The 22,975-nt window shown below is 36.2% G+C and overlaps 1 protein-coding gene across 4 annotated transcripts in view; it reads left to right on the top strand.

Annotated features, from left to right (window-relative positions):
- The window catches only part of FEZ2 (fasciculation and elongation protein zeta 2), a 33,850-nt gene continuing 10,875 nt past the window's right edge, over nucleotides 1-22,975 (top strand). Inside the window, exons 1-9 of one of the 4 annotated variants that reach the window (XR_010883706.1) lie at nucleotides 1-308; nucleotides 2,017-2,125; nucleotides 5,324-5,440; nucleotides 7,297-7,441; nucleotides 10,799-11,067; nucleotides 14,094-14,174; nucleotides 14,644-14,691; nucleotides 15,501-15,684; nucleotides 20,114-20,189. Coding sequence is in view for 3 of the 4 variants with exons in the window: in XM_067293290.1 (XP_067149391.1) it covers nucleotides 76-308; nucleotides 2,017-2,125; nucleotides 5,324-5,440; nucleotides 7,297-7,441; nucleotides 10,799-11,067; nucleotides 14,094-14,174; nucleotides 20,114-20,189 (1,030 nt within the window). In the remaining variant the exon portion in view is untranslated. Of the gene's footprint in view, nucleotides 309-2,016; nucleotides 2,126-5,323; nucleotides 5,441-7,296; nucleotides 7,442-10,798; nucleotides 11,068-14,093; nucleotides 14,175-14,643; nucleotides 14,741-15,500; nucleotides 15,685-20,113; nucleotides 20,190-22,975 lie in introns of those variants that run through there. The other 3 variants (XM_067293292.1, XM_067293290.1, XM_067293291.1) reach the window with 3 other exon arrangements.

Here is a 22,975-nt window from a genome sequence, read left to right as displayed (position 1 = left end):
GGGGCCGGGAGCGCGCACGGCCGAGTGGCGCTGCCGGAGGCGCGTAGCCGGCTGTTTCCAGCTGCTGTGGCGGCTATGGCGGCGGAGGCCTCGCAGCGAGACCCGGGGGACTGGCAAGACTTCTCGGTCTTCCAGCCCGCCGCGGGGAGCGGCCCCGAGGCGGCCCGCGACAAGGGCGGCTGGGGCGGGGGGGATTTGGCGGCCAAGTTATCCCTCTGCTTTGAGCCCCCGCAGGCCCGCGACGGCGGCGGCGAGAGCCGCGTTGCGCCGCGGCCCCTCACGGAGCAGAGCGCCCTGCAGGACGACGAGTGAGTGCGGGCCGGCGGGGCAGCGCCCGGCGGCGGCCGTTGCGGGAGCGGCGCGAGGAGGCCGAGGCCGGGGCCGGGGCCGGAGCCGGAGCCGGGGGGGCCAGGCGGAAGGGGGTGTGGGGCCGGGGGCCGTGCTGTGTCTGTGGGGCGGCCTCCGCGCTGGCTGTCTGAAAGCGTTGCCCCCGGGCCTTCTGGCCTGGGCCTCCGCGCTGCCGCTTCTCCTGCCCCCTGGGTCGCTCCTCCCGCCGTGCCTGAGCAGGGCTGCGGGGGCTGAGGGCTCCCCTCTCCCCTCCGTGGGCTGCGCCTGGGAGCCGGCGGGCCCGACACCGGCGGTTCGGGCGCGCCTGTTCAGTCTCAACCGTCAAGGGTTGGCCGAGCCGCCGGCGCTAGTTTGAGCTTTTGGGCTTTTATTCCCGTAACTGTCAAAAAAAAAAAAAAAAAAAAGTGCACATCTCCGTGTTGCTTCTCTTTTGGGTAAGAAACGATAACTGTTCTGAAGCACGGAATGACTGAAGGTTGTACTTATTTAGCTTCTTGTAAAATGCCACAGTTTAGTGTTTGCCTGAAATTATACGTGGAAAGCAGTTCAGATGTGGAAGAGAATCTCAGAGAAAATTGCAACTGTAATATTTGTTTTATTCACTGAATAATAGAGCTACGAGCTATGCTGTTTTCATGGGTTTTATTTTTAACATTATTTTATAGCTGCCAATCTCACTGTCAGCTTATCTTTTTTTAAGAATACTGCAGCATTTTTTTTCTTTAACCTTGACGTAACTAGACTGTATATCTTATCCTAGGAGAATAATTTAGAAAAACACCACACTCTGCAAAAGACTAGGTATCTGTGATATAAAGAGTGAGATAAGTATAGAGAACTGTGAGTTAGAGTGGTTGTGGAGTGCTAGGTCTCTGCCTGCCCTTCTGAGTCTGCCTGAGCCATTCCTCTGACCTCCCCTGAGCCCAGCTGGGCAACCACTTCAAACATGCATCAACTGTTAGCTGACTTGAGGCAACCTGTTAATAGGGCTGCTCTGTTTCAAAATCTGAGCTGATATTTCAGAATAGTGCTGTGCATGCAAGCCTAGAGTTTGCTGTACACTGGTCCTGAACGTGGTTAACTGTAAACATGAGTGGAGGGCTGAGCTGAGCAAGAGTGCTTCTGGATAAAATAAAATTCTTCTAAATCTTAGTGTAACTTGTGCCTGTTCATTATTCTGAGGTAAATGAAAAAAAAGAAGCTTTTATAGAAGCAGTTAAAACAAGATGTAAAAATTGATCTTTGACCTGGAAGTTGCTACTCAGCCTCTGCTAATTCCTGATTTTTAAGGTGCAAAAGGCAAGGAAAGCAGCAACACTGGGAAAAGAGTTTACAGCTTGGCTCAAATTTTATCAGAGGAAGAGCTCATCCACTCCAAAAGAGATTTTGAGTATGGTTATATAATTTGTAACCAAGCTGTCTTTTTATTTCACTGTTGTGCATAAGTTTTGCATTTAAAAAGAGAAATGCATGATGCTTTTCAAAAACAGTTTTTTTTCTTTGACTTCAGAATATTATTAAAATATTGTCAGTAACTTGTAGATGATAATTTAGGGAGAAAAAATAGTTTGTTGATAGAAATATATTGTCATTAAAAATATGTTAACTGCTGATCAGTTGCTGTTCATTTTAAGGTCTGCATTTTTGTTCCTTTATTCCTCTCTGTAGGATTTGGAATGCTTTGACTGATAATTATGGTAATGTAATGCCAGTTGACTGGAAATCTTCCCACACCAGAGCTTTGCACTTGCCAACACTGAATCTTTCAGAAAAAGGGGTAAGTTCTGACTATCAAAAATACCATGTTGGGCTTTTTTATGCTTAGCAGGGAAATAAAACAATTTTTATAAAATAGTGTTGGTCTTAAATGGCTTAAAACATTTTTAGTGCTTGACATCAGGCGTAAGTATGAGAGGGTTTATAAACATCTAACAGCCATTGATACATATTTGCTTTTCTTCAATCTGAAATATTACAGGGTTAGTTTTAGATGGCTGAATAAACCAATGTTCACTAGAGCAGAGCACGACAGACAAAGTTGTAAATTGTGAGTGTTTTGCATACAAACTTTCTCCTGTCCTTTCATGCTGAAGTATTCTGGGGTGGGGGAGAAAGAGGAGGGAATATTCTTATTTAGTAAATCCAGTGTGGATTTCTTCTGTGATGACCTCATTCTACAGTCAGATAGAGGCTAAAATGAATTAATTGCAGAAAAGGAGACCCAGGAGACACTAAACTGCAACAGTTCTTTTTTTCTTATTTGACAAGCAAAATAGTTGTCTGGAGAGCAAACAGAGAATGAAAAGTTTCACAGAGGTTTGAAGAAATGGTTGTCCTCTGATCTTCTGTAAAGTGAATTAAAACACTTAGGAAGAAAAGCTAGGAGGAATTCTAGTATCCAAAGTCTTCTGAGTAAATGGGTTGTTTCTTTTAAACATACTGAAGTTTTGTTGTATTCTAAAAATGTGTGTGTGTGTGAAACCTGAGAATAAACGAATGCTTAGACTTTTACCATCCATTAAGTAATCCACAGCTACTTTTTTACTATGACAGAAACAAAAATTGTCCTGGTGAAAAGGATACCTGAAAAAAAACTTATTTTCTTCTGCAGGAGATGACGACAATCTGGAACTCTTTCTCTATTTGGGTCTGATGATTTTTATCTTGAATTTGACTTGTATTTATTCTAATTTTTATTAATTTAGTGTTTGTTCATATTTTATAAGTGGATATAGAGTCATTCAATCCTTACATTAAAGTAAAAACAGTTACTCCCTTGTTCTGTGACTGAAAAGATGAACCAGAAGACTGATGGATTTCTTGATAAGGAACTAGATATGATATTGGAAATATGTTTAATATAGTTTTTGTAAGTTGTTTACAGACAGCTATGAATGAACTGCAAAGAAATGTGGTGTTGCTGAATTAGAAAGAATCTTAGGTATGTTGCCAGCAGAGGAAAATCAATTAATGGATTAAACATATCTCAAGTTCCTTCAGCTTTCACTCCACCTGGTGTGCCTTTTGATGTGTAAAGCCCATCTGTTTGGGAGCATTCGACACATTTTTTTCTACTTCTCTGTGCTTCAGCAGTATTTCTGGATATGTGACAGCACATATGGTCCAGCTAGTAGCTTGTTTTAGCTTTCTCTACAATGAATACTAACACCTAAGCAACACTTCCTTGATGCATTTGAAACTAATAATGTGCCATTGGACTTGTGCTTGAAATATTTCTCTCCCTGTTTTTTGAGGGGAAAAAATGCAAGTTTAATTAGGTTGATTATCTAATCTTTGTTGCTTCACATTACAGATCTGTGAATACTTTTATGTGGCTCTGACGCTGAAAGTAGTAGTTGAGTGGAAGTGTTTGACAGTGGTACAATGAACAGGATTGTGCAATTGTTTATCATATTTATTGTTACATTAGTTTTAACCAGGCCATTCCCTGAGTTGATCTATTAAGCAGGTTCAGACACCCATATTGCCAGCACAGTGAGTAGGCATGGAGTGTGAATAGAAGGCCAGGTGATCCTTTTGGCATCAGCTTTATCTTGGGCTGTTTTAGGTAATTTATTAGCGTAAGTTATCAGAATATGTTCTGATAGTCTCTCAGAATGTTGTTTCTTGTGGAGGTAAGAAGGGAAGCTGGCCTCTTTTTAGATAAGTTGTTATCCTCGCTTACTGTCTCATAGATGTTGACATAATCTTGTATAAATGGAAAACCATTTGAGGACTGCAGACATTAAGAACTGTCAAAACTATATCTGCATGGTAGGCGAACAGATATTTTTCATTGAGCCCTATCACTGCATGGTTATTGAAGTTCAGATTCTGGAAAAACATGGACATCTGACTTCCTCCTTATGTCTGAAGAAATAGAAATTGTATGGGTTCCTCTAAATGTGGTCTATGATAGACTAGCTATCTGGGGATTTCAATAGCGTCTCCAAAATGAATCAGAAAACTATGCAAGTTTCCAAGGAAACTGGGAAGATTGGAGGAATTACACAGGGAAAAAAAAATAAAACTTTATATAGTGGACTTTATATAGCTAGTTTTAAAGTTTGGAAATTAGTCCAAAAATTAGCTAAACAATTGAACTCAAAATGGCAACAGGTGGGCGGTTGGAGCTTTCAGAGGTTGGAGGGGATGGGCTTTTTCTCTGTTTTTTCTGTATATTGTTTTTAAGATTGACGTTTGTATTACTAGATTAATTTAGCTTTTCTGTGTTGGTTTGGCTGCAGTCTGATAACAGACAAAGTGCTGAAAAAGCAAATAGTAAATAAACAGTAAATAAACTAGAGTATATCAGTGTGTGAGAATAAAATAAACCTAACTGATAAAGGAGGGGACTTATATTTTTGGGTTTATTCAGTGAATTCAAGACTTTCAGACTATAAGTACATCTTTATATTTGAAGTATAAATGTAATTTGTTGGTACATGTGCGGGAAGAGTGTTGCACTTTTTTTTTTTAAGCCAGATCTTTAACAAAGTTTTCATTTTTTTGTAATTGGGGCAGATACCATTTTACCCATTTTATGTTTTTTAAAAAACATTTTTCATGTCCTTCATTATGCAAAGAAGTAATAATATAAAAGCTAGTAAAATAAAATTTATGTATTAAATATTCTGTGTAGGCTTTCACCCCACACTGATTGATCTGTATCTATCTTCATTTAAGACAGTAGCCTGATTTAAATATCTATATTGTATTGACTACCTTCCCAGCGGATATCTGTGTATCATTGTGTACATGGTTTTTATATCCTGCAGGTTTTTATCTTTAAAGAGTAACAGATATCTTAACTTTCTCCAATTACAGTTCTGGTTTCGGTTGTTAAGGCACTTCAACTTTCAGGTACTTCACAGCAGGAATTATTTGATTCTGTTGTTATGGGCAAGGAACCTGTCTCTTTCTTAAAACTTAATATTAGTTCCTCTTCTGTTTTATTTATATGCATGCTTCCCAGGTAAATGACAACTTGAATCTTGACCTGTCAGATGATGAAGAGCTGAGAGAACAGTTGGATATGCATTCTATCATTGTTTCCTGCATCAATGATGAACCACTGTTCACAGCAGAACAGGTAAAGTGTTCAGCAGAAAGAGTGTTGTTATATTTCCTTTTAGTCTGTAACTATTTTTTATTCTTCCTTGCTATTTACAAATCCTTACAAATCTTTACAATAGCTAAGCTTCTCTCTCTCGCTTTTTTAATTTAAAGGCATGTAATAATGTATGCAATATTACTACATCGTTCAGGTTTGGTTCTGAAAATAGTGTTCCAGTGCTTCAGATGAGGTTGATAGTCAGGGTCTTTGAAATCTTTTTACATCAGTTCTCCACTTCAGTTTTTTTTGGTTGCTTCTTACCATGAATTAGTTAGAAATACTACTAGATTAAATATGCATGTTAAGTAGCAAAAATATTTTCAGAATGTTAGTATTACTCTAGAGTTTGGGGTGTTTTCAGATGTGACAGCATAGACATTTAACTCTTGCTTCTTCATATGTCTTTGTGATTAGTGAAAAGTCCTTGGAAATTTTGCCTAATATTAGAGCAGATCAACAGTTCTGCTATTAAGCTTTGAAGTTATTTGGTATATAAAGGCTTCTGTTCTAAAGCCATGGATTTACTTAAGTTCTCTATAAAATTGCTCTGCTGAGTAAAGTTAATGACTGTCCATTAAGATCCTGCATTAGTAAGCAAATGTAAGAGTGTATTTTTTTGTTGTTGTTTTAATGGTTACCTGTGAACTCTGATGAGCATGTTCATTGAGAGTACAAGAGACAGGATAGCTTGAACTGCCTCAGCTCTTTTTGACTGCAAGATGGATCTCAGCAATGTCTACAGCCTTTAAATCTGCAAATGCAGATCTGTTATTTATTCAGCTACTCAACTAATAGCTTAGCCTGTGGAAATATGATCATTTCTGTAATGAAAAATAAGCCCTTTATGCATTTCTGTTCTATAGATTTCTGTTCTCATACTTTTTATCTAGCTCAGATCTTATGCCCAGAGATGAATATCAGCTTCAACTTGCAGGAGATCCATAAAACTTCCCTTCACACAAGCGCAGTAGAATTTCAAGTTATTCAGGCCTTCTTTTGTCTATCATTGTATTCTTGTCTGTAATCGTTTGTAGATAACTTCATAATAATGATAAAATAGTTATGAGATGACGATAAGCTAATACAGATCTGAATGAACAAATACAATATGCCATATAGTATAGTAACAAAAAGGGGCAGAGGGAGTCTGATTGCTCTGGAAGGTATTAGTACTGCTTTTGTAAATCACATCATGGGAATCTTGCATTCTGGTCTAGGTGCCTGATTAACAGGAACATGTTGCCAAATTGGAGAAGATGCAGAGAAAAATAGTCAAAAAAGATTTTAAAGACCTAAGAGCACAGAATTCCATTTCTGCTAAATGTCTTTGGGTGACTTTCTTTACGATCATCTTTGTTCTATATATAGCAAAGTATCTATAGAAGGATAAAGTAGTTCTCCTTAGAGAAGTGTAGAGAAATTAAAAAATAGTTTTTTTTAATTGACTTTGTTTTTTGTTTTTTTTTTCCTTCAATTAAATATTCAAGAAAGGTATTCAAGCCCATTCTTTAGATCAATTGTCTTGAGCAGGACCATATGTACCTTCATACGGAAATAACTGTGGTTTCAACACATTGCTTGCTTTGAGATCACCAATTTATCTTAACAAGATAGGTTCATTTTCAGAGTATGAGGGGAGAAAGGAAGGGAGGAAATGTCAATATGGTTTTTATGTTGATCCTCCTGAATCCAGTCTCAGCATTAGTTCCACCTTGCAGCATCTGCACTAGTTGAAAGAAAGTAAACTTAAGCTCTCAACAGAATCACTTCAAATTGCAGGATGCTTTTGCTCATGCAGTGAGGGTTTCATAAGGGTTTCATTTTTTCTGAAGGTGATTGAAGAAATAGAGGAGATGATGCAAGAATCACCTGATCCAGAAGATGATGAAACACCCACCCAATCAGATCGGCTCTCCATACTTTCCCAGGAAATTCAGACACTCAAGAGATCCAGTACGAACAACAGTTATGAAGAAAGTAAGTGGTATTTCTTTAACATTTTCTTCTTATGCTTATTGAAAATAGTTTCATGGGTACATTTTCCATGTACTTAATTCGTAACAAGTCTTACTTATGAAATACTTGCATTCAAAAATATTTTCAAAGTACCTTGAAAGGTAAGCTATAGTTAAAGCATAAATACAAAACACGCCTTCGTTAACTGATACGCCTTAGAATAAAAATAAAACTTTATAGGATTTAAAATCAAATATGCTAAAGCTTGATTCATTGGAAAGGAGTCCCTTCATAGATAATGTGATATGTCATTTATTAAACTATTAATTTATATGTTCTATACTAACTGTAAGATACTTATTGAGGGTATATGCTATTTCTGATAAGGGAGATCAGCTAAAGCTCTTGGAAAGCTATGGAGTAAATGAAGAAAATGGTTTTTCTTTGATGATAGTTTTCTTTTCTTTGAGTTTTCAGTCACTGCAACTTGTCTTGATCCACAGTAACACAGAAATAAGGAAACTATTGCTTTTTCTATGTAAGCGCCTTGACCATTTCTCTCCCCTCCCCTTCCATTCCTCTTCAAAAAGCTTAAACTGTTTGGAAAAAAAAAAAAAACTTTGCATTTTCTAGTCTAAGGAGAAACATCTGTCCTTTCTTATACAAAAGGAAAGGAGAATTTACGTTTATTGTTTAATTATAATATGCTGAATTATATTAAAAAGAAGCTTGTAGTTAACTAACCTGTGACACAAAGTATCTGCTATCAGACCTTCCTACTTTGGTCCGTCTTAGGAAGTTTGGTGCTTTCTTGGCTGTAGTCTGGCCCAGCAATAAGTTCTACAGATGATGCAGAAGACTGACCTTCTGTGACATGACCTACAGTTTCTGCTACCTTTCGGATTTATAGAGATTCCATTTTAATGCTTGGTCTCTTAGCTGTCTCAAAACATATATTTCAGGAATGTGAAAGCAAAGTGTAGCTTGTTCCAGCGGGTCTCCTGCTTTTCTGACAGTTCCGTATGCTCTTAGGTTTTGAGCTAATCAAGCTTGCTTTGTATTTCATTTCATATTTATTTTACTTTGCCTTAGGAGTTCATCTTTGTTGCATCTTTATGGCTGAAAGGTCAGTCTTGACCAACTGATGCCTTGAATTACATTGGCAGATAGTCTAACTTTGCTTCACCATTTCCTCAGGATCTGTTTTCACGTCTTTCAGATCACTGTTTTATGGAGAGTTTTTGCACAAAGCTTACTCTGGCTTTTGTAGGACAAGTCAGAGCTGTTATTCTTTAGGACTGAGAGCAGGAAATCAAAGGTAAAAAAGGAAAAGACTTGTATTAAAACATTCCAGAAATAAAAACGGTCATAATTCTGGTTCCACAGATGAGTCCTTTAACCTACACGCCTAAGGTATAGTCCATATAGTCTTCTACATTTGAATCACTCTGTCCTCATTCAGTGCATCAGGTGAGTAGTTCCTGTGTTGCCCTTTTGTAGGCTATGATTGTACCAACGTGTCTATCATAAACAAGCGAGGATTACAATGGGGTGCTCTGTCTTTTTTGAACAATTGCTTTTTAGGCTCTTCAACTGGTTCTTAAGTGTTGGGACTCCCTGATGCTCTCTCTAGTTCTTTCAAACAGTCAAACGAGTGGTCCAATTTATGCATGCTAAAAGTGAAGAGAAATGTTTTTAAGACTGTCCTGCCTACTGAATGTGTATTGCATTTGCTCACATTAATCTTTACCACAGAGTATGCTGAGTTTTACAGACTGTAAGGCGTATTCTGCTACTTGAACCCACAGAGCACCAGATAATCTTGTCATTGAGTTTATCTTTCTACGTCCCCACCTTTTATGTTTGAGCTGATATTGCTGTTTGCTAGTGCTGGCAATCAGAGTTGAATTTGCAAAAAGTTACTGCTGTGGTGAGACCTACCATGCTCTGCAATGACTGTCACACAGCCAAAATGCTGTGTTACAAACAGAAGCCACAACCCACCTGCTGCATGTTTAGAATAGTTTAGGCAACAGTACAGGCAGCAGACAGTTCAAATTATTTGAAATTTAGAGCCTTAAGCATCCTATCCTGTTACATTGTAACAGAGTTTAAGGCTTAAACTACTTTGAAGATAATTGTGGCTCCTTACCAGAGAATTACCTTAACAAGTTTCACTGCTTCTGCTTTAGTAAATAAGTGAAAAGGAGCTTTCTCCAACCAGTTTTCCCTGATGTAATTTAAGGGATGAAATCATGTTCCATCTGTTACCTTTTGATGCTTCTGAGAGCTATGTTTTATAATAGTTTGTAAGCTTATCTGTATTTTCCAGCGTTTGTCCATGGAATTTCCCGTATAACAATTTTGTAACAAATAGAATTTACTGGACTAATTGAATATAACCAACTAATTACAACCATCTGTACGATCTCCTTAAGTAGATTATAATCTTCAGTGTAACCAGGTCTTTGGGAGTATACATTTCTCAAATGCCAATGAAAAAAATATTCTTTGGCAAACCTAAACAAGCTCTTTCACACTTAATTAAAGAAGTGAATTCTAGAATAGAAAGTAGCCTCAAAGAACTTTCTCATTTTTAACCCAAGCAAGCCTCAGCGCATTCTTCTTGGTCATAATTTCACTGTCTGTAGTACATAATGATAGCACCTTTAAAATGCAACTCAGGAGGGTTTGTTTCGTTTTTCAAACTCTCATTTTACAGGCATCAGGTGTAGCTTTGACCATGTCGGCTGCTTTTGATCTAGGCCCTCATTTCAGGTGATACAAGGCCATGCTTTTGACTACAATCTCCAGACAAAAAAAATTGGAGTTTTCTTTTCTATTAAATGCATCTGAAAAGCTTATCATAAAAGCTTGATACAAGCTTTTATTAATGTGTATGTACACCTTACCAATATCCCTAAGAAGATTCCTTCACATGTAGAGTGTGTGTCGTTTCTGTATTATTGCATGTTAAACATTCAGGGATTCCAGAGATGTCACAAGATTGATTGTTTTGTCAGAAAATATGGGGATCTTTTATTTTGAAAGGGAGTTTAGATGGAAGGTAATAGTTAACAGAGCTGTCAGTATTGTAAGGTGAACGCTTACCTCAGCTTCCTTAAGTACAACATGCTCTTTGTGTTTGCAGATTATCTCAGACTTCTCAGAAACAAGCAAAATGTTTAAGTCTTCTGATTATTAATCTAGTTTCCTTTGTGATGAGTTTTCTCCTTTAGGAGAATTGTTTTGTGTTTTGTAGTTTTAGAATTGAATTTTTGTTTTGAAAAATTTCAGAGCACTTTTTTTCTTGTAATTCCTGCAAGTATTCTCACGCTTAAAATCCTGACAGATTGCTTTTATATGAACTATTTATAGGAGTAAAAAGATTGTCTGTTGCCGAGTTAAATGAACTGCTAGAAGAAATTGAGACTGCCATTAAGGATTATTCTGAGGAACTGGTACAGCAGTTGGCATTACGAGATGAGTTGGAGTTTGAGAAGGAAGTGAAAAATAGCTTCATTTCTGTCCTCATTGAAGTACAAAATAAACAGAGAGAGCACAAAGAAACAGCAAAGAAGAAAAAGAAGCTGAAAAATGGTAGTCCTCAAAATGGCAAACAGGAAAGAGGTCATATGCCTGGAACGGTAAGAGTATCATTGTAACTGTATATTCATTCAAAATAGCTTTTGTTTTTCCCTATGGGAAAGTAATACTCCTAGATTATACCAACATATTGTTACACCTTCTTCTGTGCCTTCATTCGCAGTCAATGCTCATGCTCTTTCTACTGAGATTTTGTTTTTCACAAGTTCATATAACTTCTCATATTCCAAAAAGAAATTTTGTTGTTTGCAGTTTAGCCTGGAATCAGCATGCTGCTCTTATAGAAAATGTCTTTGGTTGCACTGCTGTGTATGCTCCATTATAAGACAAAGCAAACTCATTTGTCTGTTTGGTTTTACTGTCAGAATTGTACTGTGTGTCCTAGTATTAGTCTTGCGGGAAATTCATTTTTGTTGATGTAGCTGTGTAGATATTGATTAGTCACATTGATTTTGTGTAGAGAGATGTAAAAGTCTTGCCCTGGATCTCTTGAAACCTGTAGCAAAGTTGTTACTGCCCTCCCTGGGAGATAAGAGTGAGATTGAAGTGTAATGCAAATGTACTGGGAGATAGTTTGGTTTATTCTTTAGAGAACGTAGCAGCAAAAGGAAAAAAAGTCCTTTAGACCAAGTTTGAATGATAGAGAGGTAGAGAATGAAAGAAATTAGGCCATTATCTTCTTGATGCAATTTTGTTTTTCTTCTCTGTCCAGTATAATTTTTCAGTGGGATATTACTTTTTTGAGGTCAAGACTCGCAACAAGTGGCACATCCTTAGGACTTCTGAAAATGATAGAATTTCTAAGTGTCTGTGATAGGATGCAGAAAATATGATCAGTTTTTTGGAGGTCTTGGCTAAGTCCCAGAAAGAATGCTTCAGTTTAACTTCAGAAGATGATCTTTCAAAGTGTAAGGGATAAACATTTTTAAAGAAATTTTAATTCTTTGGAATCTTTGTCTAAACTTAGGAAAATTAAATAACTGTGATGTAACCCAAATGTAGTTCTGATCCCATCTGTATTTTCTGAAAGACGGGTCCTGAAAGAAAGCAGGACTGACTTCCTGGCTGATCTTGGACCAATTGATTTCTTTTTTGTGACCTATAAAAGTTCATATGTGCTCTGAATTCTAAAAGTGTTACAAGATCTGTGTGAAGGCAGGCCCTCAGGGTCATAAAAGTTTTGTGATGTGAAGACCAGTTGAGGTGAATCTTAATATTCATATGGAGGGTATTATGAGAGTGTTTTATCTCCCAGTTTTCTGTAAATTACTAAGATTTGAAAACCTATACCAAGCCTAATGAAAAGTCATCCCTTGTGTACCTACCTAAGTTTTAACAGAACTTTAAGAAAGAAATAAAAAACAATAAAAAGTTGTCGTTCCTTTGCAAGAGCAAATTGAAAAGTTCAGATGTACTCCTTTTTGGTTCTCAATCATGGAAAAACAAAAAGTGGTATTCTAACAAAAAAAAAAAAACAAAAAACAATTATTTTATTTTGAAACTTGAGCCAAATGATTTGTAAACTGTTCTGGTTAGTTTCAAGTTTAGAAACTTCATGCTTTAAAGTATATGTAGTTCCATTATAGGACATTATTAAGTTCAGTTGCTTCAAGATATGTATCAGATCATCTGCTTTTTCAGATGGATTGAACAAACTAGTTCCCATATAATCAGTATGTGTAGTTCCTTTGAAAATAGCTTCCACTGTTATTAAATACAGATTCATAAACCTTCACCCAGAAATAGATATGCATAGTTCATTCCTTCAGTACTCCGTTAAAAAACAAACAAACAAAAAACTCCTCATTTTCAGAAGTGCTTATAAGTTGTATGCTCAGATAACTTTGTGAGAGTGAGAAAGCTTCTGTTCTAATAATAATGCTTAGTAATTTCTATTAACTAAATTTTTATAGTGAAGTCCCATTTAAATACAAAGCTTGGTAGTAGGGTTAAATTTAATATCCCAAGAAAATCAGTTTTGCTATAGATACTATATTTGAAGATTAATAAATAGAGTTAGATATTCTAATTTGTTTTCCTTGATACAGGCTTTGGGTAAACCACTTTTGCACACTTTCAAAAAATGTTTTTACTATTTCAAAAGGGCACGTTGGGGAACAATTAAAATTATTCAGGGCTTGAAGATGCCGGTTACTTTAAATAGAATATCCTAAAAGAGTTAAGATGGCTTTAGAATGTCTGTGTCTTTATTTACTGACCTCATTGTGTTCAAAAAAGCAAAGGAATACTGTATTTCAGCACACTTTATTCCCTCTCCCTAAAAATAAATACAATCAGATATGTGTGCTGAGGTGTGTATGTCAGTAGCTTGACGACGACTTCTTTTTATGTTCTTGTCAGCTGCTGAATCTTGTATCTCATGGAAAACCTTAGAATTGTTTGGATCTGTTTTATACATGTTTTCCCCACCAAGCAAAAACGATCACAAAGTGCAAAAGAAAAACAGTAGTTGAATTATATATTAATTTTTCTTCACTTGGATTCCATATATTTTAATGGAGCTTGAAATTAACTAATTCTGTATGCTTTATCATACTACGAAAAAATTGGGGAATATAGTTTATAAGCTAATTGGGAAGGAAGCATGAAAGCATAAAATTCTTCAGTGGTAGAGGTGAGAATGACTGCTTCTAAACAGTGTTTCTGATAGGTGCTTAAAATCTGAAAAACTAATGTCAGTGCTTGAGCAATATACTTTTAGAGATACTGTTAATTTTAAAAAAAGACCATTCTCAGAACTAAACTTTGAAAAATGTTACTTCATATATTTATAGAGCTTCAAAGCATTTCTAAAGTGCAAGTCAAATTGAATAATAAAATAGAAATTTTGAGTCTTCAACATGACGATTTTGTATTTTTAAATCTTGATGTAAAAACACAATTTAGCTAATTTTATAAATGAACAGAAATGTGCTGAAATACATCTTACAGCTTGCTTTTGTCATTCATCTTACTTCTGTAGTCTTGATAAGTGCTCAATAATAGTCTTCTGAACTTTTCTCTGTCCCTTTTTTTTTTCTCTCTGCCATGTTTTCACTACCTTTAGCGCTTCAGCATGGAAGGGATCTCAAATGTCATACAGAATGGCCTCCGCCACACATTTGGAAACTCAGGTGGAGAGAAACAGGTGCTGGGCTATCCTCTCTTTTCCTCATTCTTTGCCTGCACTGTCGGTAGGAGCTGAGATCTTGAAAATTGACAGTTATAGCATGTATAGGTCAAAGGTAAATGCTGAAATAGGAAAAAAACAGAATACATATGTTGACATATGTAATCTTTCCCTGCTTCAAGACTACAGGCAGCCTACAGTCTCTCTTTCTCTCCTCAACAGCTTAAGACAATCAGGACTTGATATCCTGATGCACTGAAATAATAGCTTTTATTTCCTACCCAAGAATAAAAGTCAGGTTTGGCATAATGCATGCTTAAAGTACATTTCATATATATAAATGTCTAATGCCCGAAATAAGGATATATTATATATTATATATTTCATTTCAGCCTTCAGCATTGAGGATTTAGGTAATGTCTGCTATGGAAAACAGAGCTTGATTGGTTTTTGGATTTGTTTGTTTTTTCTCCCTTCTAATATTCAGAGCTGATGTTTCTAAAAACAGATTAGCATCTACAAACATGCATGAACTGTATATCTTTTTGCCTTTGAAAACTGCATTATGTTAAAAGCAGCAGATTGTATGCAAGGCAGATTATTGATATATAGTACATTAGCTAAAGGTAAGTTTGTATCTTTTTGTTGACTGTTCAAATGTTGAAATACACAGCACAGAAGTCCAACTTTAGTGGGTGTATCTGTAGATGTTATATATGCCTAAGTAGCATGATTTTTATTCTTTATTTCAAAGTAATACTTGTTTCAGAACTGTAGTATTTATTACTTGCGTTCTTTATTGTGGTAAAGTGCTACTGTTTATGCTGTTGTTAGGTTTTTAGCACACATACTAAAAATATTGGCATTTAATGTTTAAATATTCAAAAAGTTGGACTGTTGTGAAGAGGCTGTTCTGTGTGCTTCACTGGTGGTAGAAAACACCTCTTGTTACATTTTATTGGAATTGATTTTTAGTCATGCTGTCCTATTTTCCAGTAAAGACCGAGCAGTTTGTCCCAGGACGACATTTTCTTTTTATCAGTCCTGCAGTTCTTGAGGCGAACTGTGCTTTCTGGATTTCCTATGTAGTGTATTTGTCCATAGTGCTGGATCCATTTATAGTTTAGGATAGCTATAAAAAAAAGATTTCAGAAAAGATATCCAACACACAATACACTGTGCTGGTATCAAGTAGTCATAATAATCACAGTAGTAAAGTGCAGAATAGGAACACATGAATGTTTTTATCTTGGCAATCTGACCATTTAGGGCAGAAGAGAACTGTTGTTTTAATGCTGCAAAATGCTTGAAATGTAATTTTCAGTAACTAGGTAAAATGCACAGTAGCACTTCTGTTCCTTAAGCCCAGAAAGATATTCAAGCCTTTATTCCCTCCTAATGAGTAATGGATATAGCCGACTTGACATGAAGACAAACTTGCCAGAATTTCCTGTACTGCAAGTATGGAGGCAGATGGCCACAGGAATGCTGCTATTTCCTTGAATGCACTTTTAAGTCAGGCAACCAGGTAATACTCCTGTGTCACTGATTGCAAAATGCCCTTTGTTACTGTACCTGGATGGCAGATATCCTGAGGTACTCTGACATGGTGGCATTTCAATGATACCTTATTGTATTCAGCTATCATTTCAACAGTATAAATTGTATTTATTTTATATGAATCTGCTCTGAAGTAGACTGTATAGAGAGGAGTTTGCACAGACATTGGATATCTTCAAAGAGACGAGTTCTGGATCAGTATCCTGAAAATGAGAGAGCATGTGTTTGCATTTGATGCATTGTTAACTCGGTGTTCAAAAGACAGCAGCATACCTACCCATTGTAGTTTACGTAATTGCGTCAGAGGAGTAGGTTAGGGTTTTTTTCTGTTGAGAAGTCCATTGAGGCTACAAACTGCCTAGTAGCTCTAAATGTCATCATTGATTAGGCCTGTGCCTGGAAGGAGGCTGGAGTATCCTGCTGAGGTGTTCAGGAGATGAATGACTCTTCTCGAGTCATTCCTGAATCAGGATGTTATAAATCAGGGGATTATCCTCTTTCTCAAACAAGGTTTGTGTATAACAGTTCATGAATACATAGGTCCACATTCATAGAACATAGGTACACATTCATAGAACTACCTCAACAGAGTTTTTATCACTCTACTTAATCTCAGTTCTAGTTGAGTTTTAGCTGTACTGTTTTGTTTCTGTTTTCCCCTTGCCATCTTTATATTATAATAATATATTACAGCCATTTACCTATATCTATAGTGTTTTTTAAGCATCATGTATTTTCAGAAAATGAACATATTCAGCCATGCTAGTCCTCTTATTTTTGGTTCCCAAGCGACTTCTGTATATATATCTTTGTAGAAATACCCCCCCCAACTTTCTAGCCATGATAAGGATAATCCTTTTATTAACATTATCATTGATTTGGTAAGTGTTCCAATCAGTTTTCCAGCTAATGTGCTAATGCTCTTTTTCACGATGATCATGCTGTTTACTTAATTTACCTTGTACTATATCTTTGTTAGCTGGCTTAAGACTTTTTTGCCTTCCTGTATCTTAAAGCCAATCATGTATGTAACAAAAGCTTAAAATGAAAAATAGGGGAGAAAGGTAGGAAGGAATATTATCAGCTGTTTCTTGACTTAGTCCTGGAAAACCAGGCTTGTATGGGATTTGTGTGAAGTCTGTTGATGAAGGGATGGGTGTTGTTTTTGTTTGTTTGTTTTGGTCACTTTACTAAACTGTGGCCCTACTTTTAAAATTTAGGTGTTATTCTCTTACTGCAGGTAGTTACAAAGTCGAAACAGTATGATTAGATAATAGCTCAATAACTGTTGAGCACCTTAATTTTTGAGTTGAACATCCTAATTTTGTTTAGTGCTGCATTTAAAATATTTGAGTATTATTTTGGGTTGGTTGGTTGTCATTATAACTTCATGTCCAGGCTTTTCCTGCTAGCTAATGAACTATCTGAAGTCATATTAAAAAAAAAAAAAAAAACTCAAGGAGATAAGATTAACAAGTATGGGCCATTTCCATTTGGTGTGCCTTACAAACTAGACATTCAAACACAGCCACATGTCAGAAGTTTTATGAAGTTTGTTCAATTATTTCAAAACTCTCTTCAGTCATTAATTTTAATGGTATTTAGCACCTTTGCTGTTTTCTGGGTAGTATTACTCTGATGGTAGGTGCATGCATTTTAACACTTTTTTTTTTGAGACATAAGTGAAAATTACTTGGGGTTTTTCATCATCTTCACTGATGGTGAAGTTTAAAAAGAAATTTCCAATGGGAACTAACAGTTACACTAAATATAGCCCTTTTTCATCTGATATGCAATTGATATTACTTACTTTCAAATGCATTAAAAACCACTGAAATGTAGGGAGTTCGTTCCTGATCATATTTCCAGAATAAATTTCAGGATAATCATCTTCATTTCACTTTTCAGGCATATTGTATGCTTTTTATGAGTGATTCAAGATTACAGTGGGGGTGCTGCTTATCATATCACCAAATTTGTTTCAAAATTTTACGAATAATGGTAGACTTAACACTTAGGCATGTCAGTAAGCTGTAGGATAGATTATTTCCCCCCGCCCCCCGTTTCATAACATTATCCTTCACACAGCTATTCAGGGAGTGGGTTTTAAAGCGTTCCTATAGAGCTTTATGATTCTTAGTATCCCAGCAGCAAAGTGTTGATGAGGAAAAGGACAGGAAAACTGGTGGATAAAGCTGGATTTTAAAGGGAAAAGAAAATAGGGAATATGTATTTGGTGCAGTGAAACATTTTCCAGTAATTTATTGCCTAGGTAAAGGATAGAATGCCACTTAGTTCTGAAGGCTGGAAATCACTGTTTTTTGACTTCTGGTTTCTGAGTTAGATTTATTTTCATTTCTGACATACACAGATTCAGCAGCCTTACCTAGCTCTTGTTTCAGTTAACTTTGGGAAGAATATGAATCTCTGTTTTGAGATACCTGTTGGTTACATCTGTGGGAAAAGAAACTGAAAATTGCCTCTTGGACAGTTTCCTAAGAAGCATTGCATGCTTTCCTCTGCAGTGCCAAGTGGATGTGAGAAAATCCTAAAGGAATAGGAGGGTTCCTAAAGGAATAGCCATGTGTTTTCATGAAGTTTTGGTGAGATGTCAGTATATCCGTGCAGTAGGTTCCCTTAAGTTATAAGCGGCAGAGTCCCTCTGACTTTTAGACAGAGGATGTGGTTGGACATGAGGTGCATGATCCCCCTCTAAATATGGCAGCAGTTAGGAAACATTGTTGGCATTAACTCTCCTTCTGCAAGATGAACCTATTCACAAGGAGTCTCAGTTACACTTGACTCCCTTGCTGAGTGCTGCTACTAGGTTTGAAGAAGGAGACCTTGTGCATAATGTATTTTGACTGTTAACGTGGAGGTTGAACCACATCTCTCTCAACTTGAATGAGAGAGAGGGTTGTTTTATCTTCTGTCTTGTATCTATTAACCCAGAAAAAAGTTCCTCTGGAATTCTTAAAAATTATATTCAGGGAGATATCAGGAAGCTTTTTCATTGGGGAAAGTTCCAGAGATTTGAGGGCTTTTGAAATGCTTCTTTAAAAAGAATATGTATTCATATAGGTTGCAAAGTAAAACGTAGCCTAAACACATTTAATAAAAATCCTTAATAAAGTTGCTTCAAGAATTTGAAAAAAAAATTTTTGATTGCACTCCAGATATGAAAGTCCTGCAAGACTTAAAATTGTTGCTTTGATTTTCTGTGGCAAAGCTGAGAAGAACGAAAGTTTTCAAGTGTAAATGGAACAAAAGTGGAGTTGATTTGAAACAATCTGTTAGCATACTTGACTATTAAAATTGAGAATTTAAATTAAAATGCAAATGATGGGCTATCATGGTTTAATTAGACTTACCTTGTTCCTTTTGGTTAGAAGTATATGGGGTCAGAAGGTGAAAGTTAGAAATTCTGTTTTCAGTTTCATCCAGTTGTAGGGTAATCTAATTTTCTTTGTACAGAGGAACATAGAACAGCTTCAGAGCTGGTGGTAGGGAATGCTCTTTGATCTATCAAAATCCTGGGAATGTTTCACATACTCAGTAAGAGTTGAGCAATCACTAAGAAAATCCCATGTCTGTTTTGAGACTGTTCAAACACAGTGTATGCCAAGTTTGAAGATTTTTCAAATACTTATCACAATTGTACAAACCTGAGCAGCTTACCTTATGCACCCGTACAGCCTGTATCTGTTATGCCTGTATCTTTTAAAAAGCTGGATGTTATCAGAGTTTCACAAACAATTTCAAAGCAAAATAAATAAGAACTATTTCTGTGCAAAGAATGTTATTCTAATGTTACTGGAAAGCAGGAATTGGTTTCAGATTTTGACATGGCTAGTGTTACTTGCATTTTTTTTTGTTTTAGAGGGGTTTTTTGAGAGGGAGAGAGAACATGTGAAAATTATTCATCTGCATTTGGAAGCTATTGTTTGAGTGGGAGGTGGTGGGAAGGTTGTTCTTTCAGCTTGTGTTTCATAGTATATTTAAAGTACTTCTTACAATGTTTCCTGGAGGACTTTTGGTTGATTTTTATTTATTTATTTTAGGGTAGGAGAAGAGAGATTTTTGCCATCGGTGTGCTTAGGCTCTGAGGATGAAATGCAACAGAGAAACTTCTTATTGTAGAAAGCTTCAAAAAATTTAGTGTTTAACTGTATGAGTTTTAAAATGATCTTTACATGATTTGCCAAGAAACAGAAGTTGACTTCTGTGAGATTAGTTTTGGGATAGAGATAGATCTTAATATCTTGTAAAATACAATATTTTGAAAAGCTTTTATTTGTGGCTAACAATTTCAGTTGCTACAATTTTTACAAAAGAAAATGCAAGCAATATAAACTGCATGAAATAACTGTCAAGTGACTCTGTTTTTTATTTGACAGTATTTAACAACCGTCATTCCTTATGAGAAGAAAAATGGACCCCCATCTGTTGAAGACCTTCAAACATTAACCAAAAGTGAGCATATGAAGTTCCCCACTGATACTTCCTTCCTTGTATTGCCAACTGTTGTTGCTCAAAAACAATGAATCGAACAATTATCTTTCCTGCCTACCCTATGGCATTTATTTAAAATTGTGTGATTTTTAATCATGCATTTTGGCTGGTCTTTACTTGTCTTTTGGGTTTTTTTCATTATGTTTTCTAGCTGTTCTTTGAAACCCAGAAGGCTAAAAACTTGTATGTATCAAAAAGCAAAGATTCTCATATTACTTCAACAGGCAGAGCTTTATGGAAATACTGTATACATGAAAGTTGGCAATACTGTCTCCCTGCTACCTTATAGTACCTGATATACTCCTGTTTGTTTAAACTGTTTTGTTGAGGTTATTATATAGTAATAAGTTCTGAAAATTAGAATGAGTGTTGGGACACTTACAATTAGCCATCTAATGATTATGCTTGGGTACCTTTAAAATAGCCTGCTTGTCTCTGGTTTGTTGGTTAATAAATTATAGTAATTTGGGAGTATAAGCCAAATCAGAGTTTTGACAGTGCTTTAAATTCCCCTGTTAAATTAGGTTCTTCCAGCATTCTTTAGGCTAGATTCTCAAAATTATTTATAAAATCTAAGTCCTCTCTGTGCTGCTTCAGTTGGCATTAAAATTAAGGTTGTGTTTAAAAAATGATTAATTATTGTGGTGATTAAATACAGCAGATATCTCTGGGATTATAGCATCTCCCTCATTTGAGGTTTATAGGAGGAAGCTACAGAAATAGATGGTGGAATGCCATTTGACCAGAATTCAGTGCAGGGCTTTGGATCTAAAGACTTCTTAAGGTACTTTCCAGCTACACAGATCTGTCATTCCACAGTTGGCTGAAGGATGGGGGAAGGTTGTTAGTGTATTTTCGTGAAAGATAAATTAAATATTGGATAAATTCTGACGTAAATTCTCTGTTTAAATGTTTCATTTGGATTCCTTATATTTTTCTGCATAGGCTCTCTTAGCTGGTAGTTCATAGCTGCACTGTAACAAATATATTTTTTATATTTACTCCTGCAGAGAAGTTTTATCCTCTTGTTATATTTAAATTTCACTTGAAACTATTGTCAATATTAAGCAGAAAAAAGGCAAAAGCATTCTGGAAATGGATTGTGTTGTTTCATTGTTTATTAACAAAATGACTGGTACACTGTAAAGAGTATGAACAGTATTGCCTTCTGTGGATTGGTTGAAACTTGATCCTTGGATTCAGTTGCAGACTTCCTGACTCACATTTTGTGCTGTTGTTAGGCAGGCATTAAATCAGTTTCATTTAAAGCTGTATCTTATTCCATGGCTATGAACACTGATATCTTATTTCAACATAAAAATTGAAATAAAATGCTTGTTGTTATATTTGAAGTTCAGATTCTCACATGGGGGACTTGGAGTTTATGAAATACCTCTGTGTGCTGTGATTCTTTGCTTTCAATTCTTTCAGTCGTGTTGATAATATTTCATAAAGAATTGTCAATTATTGTTTATGGGATGACAGACAAGCTTACATGTATCAAGTTGCTTAATGCTGTGCCATCTTAATTAAAAAAATTGTGTTCCATAAACTAGTGATTAAAAATACTTCCTGATGTTTTGTAGCATGCATACCTAGAAAGTGATTGTCTCCCTCAAAACATAAAGCAGATATTGCATATAAAATTAGAATCTTCTTGGTCATGATCAGAATGTTCTAGTAGCAAACTCGGAATATGCTCATGAGAAATCTGCAACAAGCAGTTACACTGGATCGGTGATGTTTGCCAGTAAGCTGTTTAGCGTACTCTGATTAAGAGTGCTGTCCAGATCTACAAGGGTTTTTTGCTCTTCAGTGTAGTTTTTAAACTAATTCCTTGCAAGCTAATATTTGTTGCTGATAATGGCTGTTGGAGAAGGCAAATTCATTGCTTTGAAATTCTTGAGAATTGTGAGTGAGCAAGAGCTTTAAACTGTTTGCTTCAAAATAAGAATACTTTCAGGGTACTAGGAAAGTCTTCTGAAGTAAATGCAGCATCCTCTTGGATAAAGAGCCCAATGTTTTCTAAACGTTTTTGTTATTTAAGAAAGGGAGTGATCAGTCTTATTTAAATTCTTCAAAACCTCAATGTCTTTCATATTCTGGAAGATCTTGGTTTTAGTAATTGCTGCTGACTAATAAACCAAGTGAAACTGTGCTCAAGAGGAAATATTATGCAAGAATCATCTATCAGTATTCTCCTTAATGTTGTTTTCTTTTTACCTTCTTGAACTGTCAGGAGTCTAATTAAAACCTTTTATTATTAACATTCACACAGTGCATTTTGAACAAATGAAAAACCAAAAAGTGTCATTTTTTTTAAACTCTAATCCCTTTTAAAAAATCCACAATGATTCATTCTTCTTTTGTTTGAGCAATAAAGGGCTATATATTCATCTGTGGAAAAGAAAAGCTCTAAATACTAGGTGAAGCTGGATGTCATTCTGAAACATGGCCTTCAATAGTCTGACTTCACTTGGGTTGTTTTGTGGCTTTTGTTTGGAGTAGGAAACTTTTTGTAAGTGTAAAGGGAAATTTGGCACCTAAATCACATTCAGAATTAGTTTCTTTTGAGTCTTTGAAAAGACCAGAGCAGGTCAGTGGAACAGACCTGAAAACAGTAAGTAATCTTATATCACCCTCTTTGTTGTGCAGGAGAACATATGCGTCACCTGCTCTAGAGTATGTCAGCTGCATCTAACCTAGCTTCAATTCAGAAAGTCAAAGTTTGGAATAGAATTTTCTGT

Source organism: Apteryx mantelli, chromosome 3 (genome assembly GCF_036417845.1).
Source record: "Apteryx mantelli isolate bAptMan1 chromosome 3, bAptMan1.hap1, whole genome shotgun sequence".
In the NCBI taxonomy this organism is placed as follows: domain Eukaryota; kingdom Metazoa; phylum Chordata; class Aves; order Apterygiformes; family Apterygidae; genus Apteryx; species Apteryx mantelli.
The sequence above is the reverse complement of the archived record's forward strand: the minus strand, read 5'-3'. Positions and strand labels throughout refer to the sequence as shown.